Raw genomic sequence first — 15,425 nt, 5'->3', positions numbered from 1 at the left:
GCTGCCTTCCAAACAGTCACCCCTAGCCCGTGGTGGTGTATGAAATTGTTCTGCACCAGCAACAGGACTTAGCCACTTCCACTGCTGAACTTGATGAGGTTCATGTAGGCCTATTTCTCCAGCCTCTGGATGGCAGCACCACCCTCTGGTTTATCAGTCACTCCCCTCAGAGTTTTATGCCATCTGCTATCTGCTGAGGGAACACTCTGTGATCCAGATCACCAGTGAAACAGGATTGGAGCCCAGATCCCTGGAGTACTGCAGCTGTTACTGGTTTCAACTTGGCTTCGAGCCAACAACTGCCACCCTCTGAGCTTGGCTGTTCAGCTGGTTTCCAATTCATCTTCAGGACTGAGTTCAGATGATCCTCTTACCTGGACAACTCTGCTGTCAAATTCCTTCAGCTGATGAATGAGATGGCTTTCACTGGACACCAAACAACCACCAAGAAGAGAAAAGGCAACACAGAGGATTTCAGAAGACTGCAACTGAAAAACACAAAGGTAAACCTGCCTCTACTGAAAACTACTTTATTACCACAAGTAGAGAAATTTGTTCACATGTAGTTTCACCACAAAATACCTGCATGAAGAAGGAACATATTTCTACATTCTCTCATTTAAGAAGTTAAGAACTGTCACTTTTTAAATATAAGCTCTTGTAATAATTGGGGGTAGGAGCAACCCTCAGACAGTCCCTAATCTAGAATGAGCAGAGACACTAAATAACACTGCAATACCCATATGAACACTACATTTGGTTAGAGATAAACCAGTTATCCCAGAGCAGTGTAGTGCTAACATCCCTGCAGTTTTTTCACTATACCAGGAATTATGAACAATACAATGACTGATTTCCAGTATCAAGACTAACAAAAGCTACCTAATTACAGCTATTTTCTCAGACTTTACAGGCCAAGCGTTGTGGATCACAGACAGAGCAATGAACAAGAATTTTCTTTGGTCCTACTAGGGAATCAGAAACTCAACATATTCCCACTATTACTTACTCTATCATACAGAGCACTTTGAGCATATGCTTTGGTGCAACCCACAAAAAACCCAGTGAAGGAAAAGCACTACAGACTCAGCAGAGACTTAACAAAAGGATGCTTCTTCTGTAGTTAAATGGCACTTCCAGCATCCTCAGGAACAGTACATGTACTCTGAACAGCCAAAAGGAGAAAGCACAACTACTAACACCAATTACCTCAAGCAATTTATGAAGGTTGGGTTCTCTCACTATGCCCTGCAAGAACTGTCCCATGCTGACATTCTTTTGTCTCTTGTGAATGTGGTAAGCAGAGTGCTAGTGCCCAGCCTGGGTTCAAAGCCAGGCTGCTTGTATGATGCCTGCATGCAAAAGCCTGATCTCAGACTCCTTAATCTTAAATGGCATGCTTATACTACCACACCTTTTCCACCTTCAGGCTTTTCTGCAGGGTTGTTTTCATGCAATTATGTTTCCAACATTAAGAAAGCTCAGGATCTTTGAATTCTTACCTGTAAATTTCATCTTCAACAACCTTCCGGCCACACTGTCCATAAGAATTGTTTCCCATTGTGAAAACTGAAAAACAATGATAAAACACACTAGTTTTATTACTGCCCAATCCCCTGAAAGCCTCTTTTCAGGTCCACAATGTATTTTCACACAGTTGTAAGACTGAAAGTTGGTGCACAGCAATGTAAAAATTGGCATGAGCTTTTTTCAAAGGAAGTCCATTTGAATTAAAGTGACTGAATCTATTTTCACCACCACCCAGCAGTATTGCTGCAGGCACAGCAGCAGTACCTGGAGCCCACTGTTTGTCACAGTCAGCATTGCCTGGTTCACCCTGCTGTTGTCAGAGACTCAGATCAGCATTCCCACAGGAGTGGGAATCAACGAACCAACCAGTTCGTTGCACCACTTGGTACAGCACTGCATCAGAGTTCCCAGGGATGTGGAGAGACAATTCACCAACAGGATCTTTTCTATAAAGGATTATTAATTAATTAATTGCTTTTATAAACAGAGTGCTCTGGGTCTTCAAGGGGAAGTAACACAGGAGTACTGGCATAGTCACCCAAATCTGTGTTCAAAAACACATCTGAGTGAACAAGACAAAAAGGCTGCACTCAGCCAGGCCTGGGGCTGGAGAAACAAACCTTGGAGTAAAAAGCTCCCAACACATTTACAACTTAAGCTAAGTGAAGCTCATGGCTTTGCCTTGCAGAAGCAATCCTACAAGGCCAACAGCTGCCTGCATCCCATTTACAGTGCAAAAACCCACCTGGGATATAGTTCTAAAAGACAGAAGACAATTTTTCCCAAGCTTTTAGTAAAAGCATAGTCAGGCACCCCTTGACATCATCAGCACAAGCAGCACTGTACCTCCTTCATTATCTGTCAGGACCAGGGAATGGGCTCTCCCACAGGACACTTGCAAGACTCGAGTTTGCTGTGGCTTCTCCAGTGGTAAAGGAATTGGAGATGGTTCCAAGACATATTCATAGCCCTTAGCTTAAGGAAGAGACAACAATTTTAAGACAGTAGCTTCCACAAAGTAAATTCAACATGTATTTGCTGATCCTGTTGTACATTCACACACTCACTTCTGCTTTAAAAAATTAAAACAAAAAATTAAAAAATTAATTAAAAATTTACACATGGTCTTTTGCAGGAAGGCACTAGTGGATGTGAGGGCAGCAATGAGCAACACATGTACCACAGGCATACTGCAGTCTTTAAAACACTTAAATGCTTACTTTGATCTCTTCTGCTTCTCTGGAATCCCAGCTGGGAATCCTTGTTGAGCCCCATGCCCCACACCTTGGTGATGTCTCTCGTGTTAGAAGCCAGCAGTGTGAATCCATAACCGCAGGCAGCAGAGGATATCTTTGAAGACACACAAAACCCACACCATTCAGTCAGAAACTGTGGCTTAGAAAAACAAGTTTCACCCCACACTTGTTCATCAGCATTCATTTTTCATTAAGATACATTCACATGCAGCCCAAACTCATGGCACATATGGTCTTGCAAAAATTATCAGTCTTCTGTGATAAGCACAATGGTGAAAACTCAGGTCCAACCTTTCTGCCTCAAAGTTTTGGTTTTGTGTGCATACATCTTTATTTCTGCATTATCTTGGCCCCATTCAACACCACAGAAAGACCTGTTTGCTGACCTGCATCAGCAGGTTATAAAAACAAACAAAAAGCAAACAAAAATACAAACAAAAATCAAAAACCAACCAAACAAAAACCCAAACCAAGATATAGAGATATTAAGAGAATAACATGTTTTACTCCTTTTGACAAAAAAAGCCCAGCATAAGAGCCACATGAGGAGCAACTGTGGTCACTTGGACTGTGGAGAAATGGAGACTGAGGTCAGATCTCACTGGAGTCTGCAGCTCCGAGCTCTGCTCTGGGACCAGGGACAAGACAGGAGGGAAGCGCTGGAGCTGTGCCAGGGGAGGTTTAGACTGGGTATCAGGAAAAGGCTCTTTCCCCAGAGGATGGTCAGGCACTGAACAGGCTCCCCAGGGAATGGGCACGGCCCCAAGGAAAACTCAGGTGCAGGGAGGGATTGTTGGGCTGTCCTGCGTGGAGTGGGACTCCACGAGTCTCTTCCAACTCGAGATGTTCTATGAATGCTCCATCTCTGCACTAGACAGCAGAGCACGTGTGAAACATGTAGGCAAAAGAATAACTTAATTTTCAACACAATGTCCCGTTTGTCAGGTGGGAGCAGCCCCAGAGCCACTGGCAGAGGCCAAATTTATCTGGCAAATGCTCTTCACACCCTGGCTCTCTAATGCCTCTAACAAAATTACAAATACATTTTCTAAAGTATTTTCTAAATTTTTCTAAATTTAAATACATTTTCTAAATATTTTCTAAGCTATATGCTGCTGCAGTTAAAACAGTAATCATCCCAAGTAATACCACTATATCGATAAAAATCACTGAATCATGGCAAAGCCTTTAAATCCGATTCAGTAACGCCGTTCTCGGTTGTGCTAAGCCCCGACCAAGCTCCGGAGGCCGGGGGAGACACGATGGGACCGGGCCCACCTTCTCCTGTGTCTCCAGGCGGTACGGCGTGGTCTGGATGCGCCGCGGCTTCTTCCAGCTCGCGTCCGGCTTCACGAAGCTGGGGATGCCCAGGGCGCCCGAGAAGCTGAAGCCCCACACGAACACGCGGTCGCTGCGCTTGGCCGCCTTCCCCGCGTACTGGAACACCGGGGCGGCCTCCTCGGCCTCCCGCAGCTGGCGGGTGCTCGGCGGCCCCGCCGCCCTGCAGAGCATTCGCCGCGCCAGCCCCGCCATCACTCCCCTCACGCCGCCGCCATCTTGGCTCTGTCCCTCACGCGCGCCTGCGCAGCGTCACCTCCCCTGCGCGCACGCGCCCGGCAGCGACAGGGTGCGCGCTTCTCTTAAAGGGGCCGCGCCTCCCTCTGAGGGAGCGTCTGCACCCGCCCAGACCCAGAGCGACATGAGAGCCTGCAGCCCGGCCCAAACCCAAATCATACAACCAGACCTAGACCTAGATCTAAACACACCCCCAGAACCCAAATGTGGACTTCGATCCAGGCCCAAACAAAGATCAAAACTGAAACTCAGACCCAAACCTCCACGTAGGGCCAGACCCATCCCAAAGCCAAAGCGAGGCCGTGGCCAAGGCAGCCCCGCCCGGCCCAGCGATGGCAGCGCTGGCTCTGGGGTAACCCAATGGACCCGTCCCGCCACACTCTGTGGGACCAGCAGCCCTGGCTCAACACTGAGCCCTCGAGGAAACTGCTGTCCTTTCATCCCCCCAGCTAAATCTCCTCACTGCCAGCATCTTTTGCAAGAGACCCTTGCGCAATATCCACCCAGGAGGAACTGCTGTCCTGCCGCCATGCCCACACTGCTCCTCAGGGTCTATAAAGTGTCTTTTCTTTATTGATGAAAACAAAAAAACACAGTTCAAAATACAAAGAGATAATAGAAGGGCATCTGGAGATGAGGATTTTTGGTGGTTATAAGGAGCAGGTAGAGCAGCGCTGGTCCCTCCTCAAAGTGCTATCAGGACACCTTGGGCTGGCCGTGGTGGAGGATGAGGATGGGCACTGGGCTGGGCTGGCATGGCCACCATCCTCCCTGGCCTGTGGTGGCTGCCAGATCCACCTGGATCCCTGGTCCAGCTCTGAGCCCTAGCTGCACAGAAGCTGGAGGAGATGAAGCTTTGGGTGTCTGGTGTGGGGGCTCACAGGATCCTCACAGGATCTTCCTCCACGTGCTCTCAGTGCAGCGGTTCAGGATGAGGTCTTTGCTGGGACGGGGAGGAACAGCAGGTTGAGCCTTGGGCTTGTTGTCCTCTGGCTCATTTTTCTCAACTGCAAGTAAAAAAAGATGTACAGATGGCTCAGAGCTCTCCACCACACACCACCCTCAAGAACATTCAGCAGTTTCCTACGTAATAGCCACTCCTGCCTCTCCTCCTGTCCCTGCTGCAGTTAGTGGTCTTCCTGTAGGTCGTGGAGTCAGGATGCACTCACCAGTGCCCAGCTGGGACCTGTGCTCAGGGAAAGCCCATCTTTAGTTCTGGGAAGGTCATGGATACTGCATGAGGACTCCCAGATCTAAATGTTTACCTCTCCTTCTTCATGAAGAGAGGCTTTTTACAAGGGCCTGGACTGGTAGGACCAGGGGGAGTGGCTTCACACCATCAGAGGCTAGGGTTAGATTAAATATTAGGAAAAAATTCTTTCCTGTGAAGGTAGTGAGGCACAGGTTGCCCAAAGAAACTGTGGCTGCACTGTGCATGGAAATATTCAAGGCTAGGTTGGATGAGGCTTGGAGCAAGCTGATCAGGTGGAAGCTTGGGACAAATTGGTCTTTAAGGTCCCTTCCTACCAAAATGGAATTCCATAACTCTAAGATTCTTCATGCAACGCTTCCTTCTGGGGGCTCTGCTGACAGCTAACATACATGGTGATTGCAATGGTAATGGCATTATCATGGGGGAGGTTGGGTGCACAGAAGAAAGCACAGGTCCCAAAAGTGGGCTGACCTCCTCCCAGGACCACATTCTGCTCTGTCTGACCTACAGCCAGGGGTAAGAAAACTCATTGAAAGAAATCCCTCCCTGCACAGACTTTCCCCATGGGAAAAGGGCAGATGGGCATGGTGTGACCTCAGTGTGCCATCCTGCTCCAGCTGCCAGCACTGGTGAGTGGCATGGGTCATGCCTGCAGGATTCCAGTTCATTGAGACTTACTGATGACGTTGGCCTTGCTCTGGGAATTTGCCCTCATGTTCCGCCGGTTCTGGATGTATTTCTTGCTGTTCCTCCTGTAGGTCTCCTGGCTGATTTGCTTCCGGCCCTGCTTGTGGATGCTCTTTACGTTTCGGATGGTGGATCTGCAAGGAGTGAGAAATAAAACTTTCAATTTTCATGCTGGCAGCTCTCACACCACACATTTCTTTCCCCACACTTCCTCCTCTGCTTCAGCCAAACCCCAATTTCTGCTTTTGGCTTTTGCCTGGTGGATGCCAGCCCTTGAGGGCAGCCATCAGTGAGACACAATCTACGATGTGTTCAGAGGCAGCTGGATGATGCTTTGCAAGCAAACACTGAAGGGTGAACCCTGAGCTCAAGTCTGGAAAATAATGATAGGGACTGGGGAGGAAGATTGGACATAAGGCTGGAAGAATGAGATGGGCATGAGGTTTATCCAAGAAAGACCCAGAAATGATCTATAGCTCTTTGATGAATGAACATACAGCACCTATCCTGGCCACAAAATTGAGGTCCCTGGTTCTTCTGCCCTCTACACAGAGCTTCTCCTACCTCCGTGGAGGAGCACCCCGGTTCCTCAGCTCACTCTTCACAGAGATGTTCACCTCCCCAGCTTTCTGCAGGTACATGGAGGGGTAGTAACCTGTGGTTTCATCCTTCCTGCAGTGCAACACAAAGCAACATCACTTGCAATCGTGGCTCTGCAACCACCTCCTCAGTCCAGGAGAGAGATTTGATCATTCTTGTGGTTGGTCACAGAGTCCCAGAATGGATTGGTTAGAGGGGACCTTAAAGGACCTTATTCCAATCCCCTGCCACAGGGATACCTGTCCCTAGAATAGGTTATTCCAAACCCCCTCCAACCTCGCCTTGAACTCTTCCGACTCAGGACATCCCATGAGTCATGGTTCATGCCTATCCCTTGCTGGTGCCATGAGGGTTACTTGTCATGTTCCTTGCAGCTGGGATGAAAATTCAGGTTTTACAAAGCAAAATGTGCCAGAACAATTAGAGCTAAAATAACAGATGCTTTTTTTTATTTATTTTTTTTTCATCTGCCTCCTTCTTGGATAATTCTGAAGCCCTCAGCAGAGGAATCTCCAGCTGCAATGTTTAATACTTGGCAAAGAACAGACTCTGAGAAGCAGCCCTGCAAAAGGAAGTGCTGGGCAGTGGCACCACATACACCATGGCTTTCAGAGCTCTGATGTGGAGAACCATGGATGCTCCCTTCCCTCTGCCTGAGTGCTGCTCACCTGACCTGTTCATGGCATCTCTCACCTGATGACCCACCAGCCATCAAGGAGCTTGTGGATGACTTCAATGGTATCACCCTCCTTGAGGGTCAGCTCATCCTCTTCCACAGCAGTGTAGCTTTTCTGGACGATGTATGCTTCACCTACACACGAAATGGGGATGGTGGATCATGTGCTGACACCTCAGGGATGGGGGGCTCAACCTCCCAAGCCACTGAGAAGAGCAGGCACCACAGCATTAGGAGACACTCTACATTTTAGGCTAGACTCAGGCTGCTTCAGGTTTGGATTCAGACTTCCCCTAGTCTTATCATTGCCCATGGCTAATCCCAGCCCCTTCACCATCTCTCCAGAAGAAAGCTCTTGGGTGCAAGCAGGGGAAGCACACCTATCTCTGCTTGAGAGTGTGTTCAGAATTCGGGTGGTGAAATAAGGCAGAAGGAAGTGTTGTCCTAATAGAGCCTGTTCCAGTGTTGTGAAACCCACAAAGCTGAAGCCTGTTGAGCAATTGGTACAAGTCTGCAGGATTCTTCCTCTGCTCCACGTGACAAAGCTCTGCTGTCATGGCAGGGCAATGCAGAGGGCAGGGAGCATGGCTGGGCCCTGATAAAAACTGCACAGAGGCGAAGCACTGTGAATGCCTGTGCCTGATTTGAATGCTGCACCGTGCTGTTCTGCTAACCCAGCACCTCAGCCTTCACCCAGCCAGCTCAGCATGGCCACTGGGTAAACATCAGCCAAAACACAAATGTAATGCTGAGCTGCAGGTCATGGGAAGCTCCCAAGGTTGACACTGAGGCACCAAGCCATTTATTATTATTTATTATATGAGATTTATTCCTCCTTGCACTTCCTACAGCAGCATCCCCAGTGATCCTGCTCAGTCCGAATTGCCCAGCTTTGCAGTGAGCCACCTCAGTGGAGAGCTGCAGTGAGCTGTGCTCTGACACACACACCCCCCAGCATTTTACCTGCATAGTTAGGCTCCTGCTCTTCAGACTCATCAGGACCATCCAATGGCTCCAGATAGGCAGCAGGTACCCAGCCTCGTTTATTCTTCAACTGACAAAACCACCAGCCTGCAAAGAAAGCAACCATGGGCAAGTGCAGAGAGTGCTGTGGGGACTGGCACTGGGTCTGTCCTGGCCAGGGCAGGTGCAGGCATCTCCATGTCCTGGACTAAAGGGACAGTGCTGTTGACATGCTGCAACCAGAGAACTCAACCAGTTCATGCTGCTCCTGCTGGGCAGGAAGCCTCACAGGCTGAGGCATGGCCAGGATGTTGCAGAGTTTTCTAGAACTGCCCCTCACCCTTCAGCCTTCACTACCATAACTAGCTCACAGGCTGTTTTTGGACACAAGATGCAAGGGAAGTACTCATTCCTGCTGAAATTGTGGCAGGGAGTGGGCTGACCCTCAGGGGCTCTCCAGGGGGATGGACACATACCATTCTCACTCTTCTCCACGACATCCACCATGTCCCCAGCTTTGAGAGCCATCTCAGATGTGGAGCTCTTCTCATAGTCAGCAATGGCTCGGTACGTTTGCAGGACAATGGGGCCTGTGATATCTGCATGAGAGAAGTAAGGGATGTTCCCTCCTCCAGCCCCCAACCAGAAACACCCTATTTCAGACCGGCCAAAAGCAGCCCCAGGACAGCCCAAAGTGCTCTCCCAGCATCTTTCAGCCCCAAACCAGCTGGATTTCAGGACAATGACTCATTTCCCCTGAGGATTTGGCTTCCCAAGAGCTGCAGCTCTGGCACAGGGACTGTACTCTTGGTGAGGGTATCTGCCATGACAACCTCCCTCCCAAGCAGTCTTTGCTGCTGCTGCTGAGGCAGCCACTTGCACCCCTCGACCTCTTACCAGTGAGGTTTTTCTTGGAATCCTTTGGCAGGAGGAAGACCTCAGGCTTCTTGATCCTAGACAGGTCAGAGCAAAGGCAGCTCAATGCCAACCAGCCCTATCCATCAGCAGCAACACCCTCCCTGCAGGCTACTGCCAGCATGCAAAGCCAGGAATGCAGGATTTCCCCCAAAACAGCAGGCAGCTGGACTCACTGGCTGTCTGTGACAGGGTTCATGTCGTCATGACGGACCTTGAAGAAGCTGACCACATGCAGGCACCGGGAGATCTTGTGGGGTAGGTTGACCAGTGTGTAGCAGTACTCAGCCAGTGTGCCCTGCCTGTTCTCAGTTGAGCGTTGCCCATCAAACCACTTTGGGGCTGGGGGAGAGGAAAAAGGGCTCAGCAAAATCAGACAGAACAGCTTGTTTTTAATACTTTCCAAGCACACTACTCTGAATCATTAACTTTGCCCACTTTGCCAAGTGGGTCTGGCCCCAAAGTGCTGAATGTCTGCATTGTGCAATAAGGTGAAGCTTTATGGAGCACAGCTCATGCAGGCCCAGAAATGATCCTGTTTGATCCTATTTCAGTTTCAGGGTAACTTCCACATGTGTGTTCAGACCAAGCCCTGCTGCTGGACCACAAATACAGCAGATGCACCAGGGCACCAGGAGGGGCTCAGGGGACCAGCCTGCAGTCAGAGTAGATATGTTTATCCTCCCATCCCACTGCTTGTGGTGTTCTTGACTCCAGAGCTCTAAAATACTTCCAGCAATCCCAACCTCAAGCAGTGTTGAACTGCTTGATGGGGGGTGCTTTTGTGTGGTCAGTGGCACCCCCTGTCCCTCCCAGCAGTCTGACACCTGTCTGGTCCCCAGTGCTCTCAGTTCCCCAAATGGAATAAGGATGCTTTCAACAGCCCAGCATGGTGGGGGAAGCATGTTGGAAGAGGCCCAGCGTGGTGGTGTTAGTCCAGCTGCAATGGAGCCCCCTCCCAGCCTGGCACCCACACTGCTGCTTAGTGCAGGCTTACTCCTTCTCCAGAGATGTCAAACACAACTGCAGCTCTTTTTCAGACTCCCTTCTGCTTCCTTCAAAGCAGGAAATTAAATAAAATGGGGAAGTTTTCTGATGTGCACCTTGCTTGGACACAAAGCATCAGCTGTTTGGTTCAGGAGTTCATTCTCTGTCACTGAAGACATACTGCAATTTTCCTCTTACGAAGTATCTGTGTTGCCATAAGGGCATTAAGCCAACACCAGTGATGGTGTCACCTAAAGAGGGCTCAGCTCAGCTCCACTCAGTTCAGCCTCCCCAAAACCAGACACTTTGCACCAGCCAGGGGTCACAGCTGATTCTTCTGGACGTGCCTCTGGGGTGCCCAGCCTTCAGTGAGGAAGGATGGGGTCTGCAGGGCTGCTGAGTGTTGGGAAGAACTGCTGCCACTGCTCACATCTTTCTGGGGTTTTGATTTCAAGCCTGGTGTACAGGAAATACTGCACCACACACTTGTCTGGGAGGCAGCCAGCACAGCTCAAACCCCCAGGGAATTTCCCAACTAGCTGCAATTTCTATTCACCCCCCAGACGCAGCGCTTCCCCCTCACCTGGCAAGTGCGGGATGATCCGGTTCTCTATGTTGATGTCCCCGGATTCAATGGGGAACATCTCCTTCAGTGCTTTCTGCAGAGCAGAACCAGGCACAAGAGTGAGGACAGAACCAGGGGAACACTCTGTGACACCCACTCCTCTGGCCCTAGCTTGACTCCTTTCCTGGTGCTCGCCCTGCTGCCACTAGCACGTGTTGGCTGGATCCCACACCTCAGCACTCTGCCCAGGGACACTGAGCCAATGGCTCCCACCTGCAGGTGGCAAAAGAGATTGAAGGACTGGTCCCACGAGCCTGTTTTGAACCAGGTTTGCTTTGAGACAATTTCAGATGGCATTCACCCTCCTTTTTCCCCACCCTGAGCCCATGTGTCCTGGGAGGACTCACGTGGAATTCATATATCTCAGTAAAGCGGCGGTAGACGACCTTTTCAGAGAGGTCATTCCACTTCACCAGGAACATGTAGACCTGAGGAGCAAAGCAGAGGCTGCAGTTTTGCAGGCAAGTGGGACACCACACCCCACTGTGCCTGGGAAGCCCTGTGGACAGTCCAGTTTCAGATAAAATTGAGTATTTTCCTTCTACCACCCCAATGCCAGCAAATAAACTGGGCATCAGGGGAGCTTGGAATGAACAGAGAGGGCACAGAAACATGCAGGTGGGTGGGAAACAAAGAGGAAAAAGCCCTTTCCAAGACTGCAAAGTAACCAATGGCTTGCAAAGGAGGTGCCTGACTTCTTGTGTGTTCAGGACATTTTAGTCTCTGGCTGCCTCCAGCTCATGTTATCAGCCAGGACCCCTTTAAAAGGAAGGATTTAGACCCTCAGTCACATTTATCTAAGGAAATTTGTTGCCCATGCATTTTACCCTGGCCAGTCCTCAGTACTCACATAGTGCTGGCTGGGGAAAAACCTTTTCTCGTAGCCCAGCAGTTCAATGTGTCGGATGAAGGCGTCCCCCATTGCTGCTCCTGCCCAAAATGTTCTCCTCCGGACCCTGCTCCTGCCTGGCTGGCTGCTCTCCTCTCCTCTCCTCTCCCCAGCACTGCTCTGCTTCTTCTTAAAGCCCTGGGGAAGCGGAACTCCTGCTGCAATCACCCAGAATTGTTTACCCACTATGGTTTGTATGGAGTCGGTGTTTCCCGTGGCAAGTTCCCAGCCCAGCCCCTCCAGTGGCTCCACAAATGGGGAGGAGGTGAGCCCTTGTTAGCTTGTAAAGAGAAAAGCCTCCTCTGGCTGCATTAAAAACATTAAATACTAACAGTAACCCTCCCCTGGAACCTGGGTGCGGTACTTGCAGCTTTTGCAGGTCATTTGCATTTGGTTTCTTACTATTTTAACATGGGGACTTCCCTATATGCAAGGCAAAATTACACAGCCACAGATACTAAAACAGATCCATCCAGGGCTATTTGGATTCTGCTCTGTTAGTCACCAGATAACTGCTGCTTATGCAGAACACCATAAACTTCTTCATAAAAGCTAATTTCATGATTACAATTGTTTGTACTAAATTTAGAACTGCATTACAGACAGTACATTACTGGAAACCACTTAATTTACATGTTTCTTTCAGTTTCCTCATTCTTCATCTTGTGATGTGAGAAATGAGAGGTTTTAGATGCCACTGTCCATGAAGGATTAGCTCACAGCGAAACACCACCTGTAACTGTGTGTGATACACTGCTGAGTGTCCCATCCAATGTCTCACAGCTAATACGTGGCAAGGAGCATGATTTTAGAAGAAAATTCTCAGAAGAGGAACATCCCATCTGAACAAGCTAAGTTCTGTTTGCCCAGTCTGGCCTTTGGTAGCAGGGGGGCTATGGAAGTGGCTTCTGTGAGAAGCTGCTGGAAGCTTCCACCATGTCTGGCAGAGCTGATCCCTGATGGCTCTGAAGGTGGACTTGCTGCTGGCCAATGCTGGGCCAATGAGAGATGATGGTAACACCTCTGTGATAACATATTTAAGAAGCAAATCGAAACAAAGTGGGGCACACGTGGTTTTTCCTAGCCAGAGAAGAGGAGGATGTGAAAACGTGAAGGAAACAACATGGAGACACCGAGGTCAGTGGGGAAGGAGGGGCAGGAAGTGCTGCAGGTGCCAGAGCTGAGATTCCTCTGCAGGCTGTGGTGATGACCATGGTGAAACAGCTGTGCCTTGCAGCCCATGGGGATCCACAGGGTTGCAGAGATTCACCCACAGCCTGTGGGGGAGGATGGAGCAGGTGGATGCCTGGAGGAGGCTGTGCTCCAGTGGGAGACCCGGTAGCAAGAGAGGCTTCCAGGCTTGAGCAGCCTGTCCTTGGAGAGCTGCACCCTGTGGGAGGAGAGACCCATGCCACAGCAGTTTTGGGAGGACCGCTGTTCGTGAGATTGGAACCATGTTAGAGAAGTTCCTGGAGAACCATCTCCAGTGGGAGGGACCCCATGGTCTCACAGGGGAAGGACTCCTCTCCCAAAGCAGCAGAAGAAAACCTCGGGTGATGAACTGACCAAAACCCCCACACCCTGTCCCCCTGTGCTGTTGATGGAAAGGACAGAGGGGCTGTCACAAAGGGATTGGCAATGCCATGGATGCCACCTCTTTTCACTGGGCAATTGATTGGGTCACTCACAGGGTAGATTTCTAATAAAGGGCAGTACCTCTGTAACACAGGACAGCTGTTTATAGAAAGTCCTTAACTGGGAAATATTAATAATACAGTTGGAATTAAAGGTGATAAAGCAACATGATAGTATCCTCCTTATTAAAACTCCAGACACTGCAAGCCAGAGATGGCAAGACTGCAATAAATTCAGTTTGATCTAATTTTAAACCCTTAATGAATTTTAGTCCTCTGTGCCAAATAAAATTAAACTATTTTTTGTTTCCTATGTGTAATCATCTTATGTTCTGATTCACGACTTCGGAATACCAAGAATTTTACAAGACTCTTAGGGATAATAACTATACAAATTGCATAAATATAAGAGAAAATGTCAAATTCAAGAACAAAGCGGTCTTTTCTATTTTAGACTTATTTCAAACTTTCATTCTAGGTTTTCATACTTACATAGAATCTGCTTGTTTTCCATGATTTATAGTTTTGGGACTCCATACAAGGCTATCCTTGCAGGCTGACATTAATTTCAGGATGTGTGGCACAGCACAGGGATGTAGAAGTCTATGCCTTGGGTTTTCCTCTGCATGGTACACTCTTTTCTTTGAAGGAATTATGATTAATCATCAAATGGAAGGTGAAAAAACTGTTATATTGCCATTATCCAGTTATTACAAAGTGTGTTCAGTCAGATATAGGGTTTTATCATCTGTATCTGCATTTGTAAGCATCAATACTGTAAAGTGATGAAGTCCAGGTAAATATTACCATGAATATTGTACAGTGCATGCATTAGCACAAATTCTCTTCAGAAACAGTTTACTATCAAGAGTCAGGGAAAAACATTTCAAATTTACTATACTTTATAATAAGATTTTCTTCTTACAAACATATTTAATAGGTTTCCTTTTGGTGTTGTCTAACCTTCCAAGCTTTAGTGATCTATTTTATAACCCTGCCTGGTCTGCTATAGATTTCTTAATTGTCAGATAAACTAAAAATAGCCAACAGCTTTTACCCTTGAATAATATGTTTGCACAATCTAAATGACCGAGAACAAAACTTAATTTAGATTTGGAAATCCCATAACTGAAAGCGTAAGATTTTTGGAAGAGGAAAATAAATACCTTAATGCTTCTTTTCTCTGGAGGAAAACAGCCTGGAAAATTACTGTGAGTTTTATATGGAAGAAAATTATTAAGTTAAGCTAAAATTCTTAAATATTACACAGTATCATACTGAATTTTAATGCACATTTGAAAAGAAAATGATGCAGTACCGTCAATCATAGCACGAGGACCGAAGCTGTTGAAGGTATACACAGAAGCCAGTATTAGAATGGGTGCTTGCCTCCATGGCAACCAGTTGTCATGTCTGATTTTTGAAACTTTCCCAATCCTCTGATGCATGTTCTACCTGCCTACAGAATTACTGCTAGGACTTGATTTGTTGTAAAAGTAACAAACATAACTGTGTACTGCATGGACAGCCATGAAAAACATCAGAAACGTCTTCATTTATTCATCAGGGAATATGATTTACCATTTGTGCATAATGTAATCATCTCAAACTGATGGCAGTAAAAGAGAAACCTTTACAAATAATCTGCATTTTTAGAGATTATCATATAGCCAGAACTGGACAAATTCGAAAAAAAAAAAAAAATATGTGCATGAATCTTACATATTGTGACGCATAACCAGGACTACAGGGAACTTAATTTAATGGTTGTATTCACAGAATACTCTGAGTTTTTGACATAGTAGGACCTAGAGCAGGTTGTAGCATGTTTCCATAACTAGCTCTAGATGAACAGAAGAGCACCCCTCACAGCCT

General features: G+C 47.9%; 2 protein-coding genes across 7 annotated transcripts in view; both read right to left on the bottom strand.

Moving 5' to 3' along the window:
* The window catches only part of RCC1L (RCC1 like), a 37,204-nt gene extending 32,843 nt beyond the window's left edge, over window positions 1-4,361 (bottom strand). For all 6 annotated transcript variants that reach the window (XR_009279258.1, XM_058854159.1, XM_058854160.1 and 3 more), the window contains exons 1-5: window positions 4,065-4,361; window positions 2,751-2,880; window positions 2,377-2,505; window positions 1,503-1,569; window positions 375-426 (exon numbers count right to left, since the gene is read on the bottom strand). Coding sequence is in view for 5 of the 6 variants with exons in the window: in XM_058854159.1 (XP_058710142.1) it covers window positions 375-426; window positions 1,503-1,569; window positions 2,377-2,505; window positions 2,751-2,880; window positions 4,065-4,319 (633 nt within the window). In the remaining variant the exon portion in view is untranslated. The remainder of the gene's footprint in view (window positions 1-374; window positions 427-1,502; window positions 1,570-2,376; window positions 2,506-2,750; window positions 2,881-4,064) is intronic.
* Window positions 4,362-4,910: 549 nt separating this feature from the next.
* NCF1 (neutrophil cytosolic factor 1) lies at window positions 4,911-12,012 on the bottom strand. Its single transcript, XM_058854165.1, has 11 exons — window positions 11,878-12,012; window positions 11,375-11,455; window positions 10,986-11,061; window positions 9,592-9,757; window positions 9,398-9,453; window positions 8,977-9,099; window positions 8,501-8,608; window positions 7,555-7,672; window positions 6,826-6,933; window positions 6,253-6,395; window positions 4,911-5,368 (listed from the first exon to the last, which is right to left on the bottom strand). Exons 1-11 carry the CDS (start codon window positions 11,947-11,949, stop codon window positions 5,250-5,252), a joined length of 1,170 nt encoding a protein of 389 aa, XP_058710148.1. The 5' UTR covers window positions 11,950-12,012; the 3' UTR covers window positions 4,911-5,249.
* Between the last annotated feature and the right edge of the window lie 3,413 nt (window positions 12,013-15,425).

Source organism: Poecile atricapillus, chromosome 21 (assembly GCF_030490865.1).
Source record: "Poecile atricapillus isolate bPoeAtr1 chromosome 21, bPoeAtr1.hap1, whole genome shotgun sequence".
Taxonomy (NCBI): domain Eukaryota; kingdom Metazoa; phylum Chordata; class Aves; order Passeriformes; family Paridae; genus Poecile; species Poecile atricapillus.
Note: the sequence above shows the minus strand (reverse complement) of the source record. Positions and strands in the feature narration are given on the sequence as shown.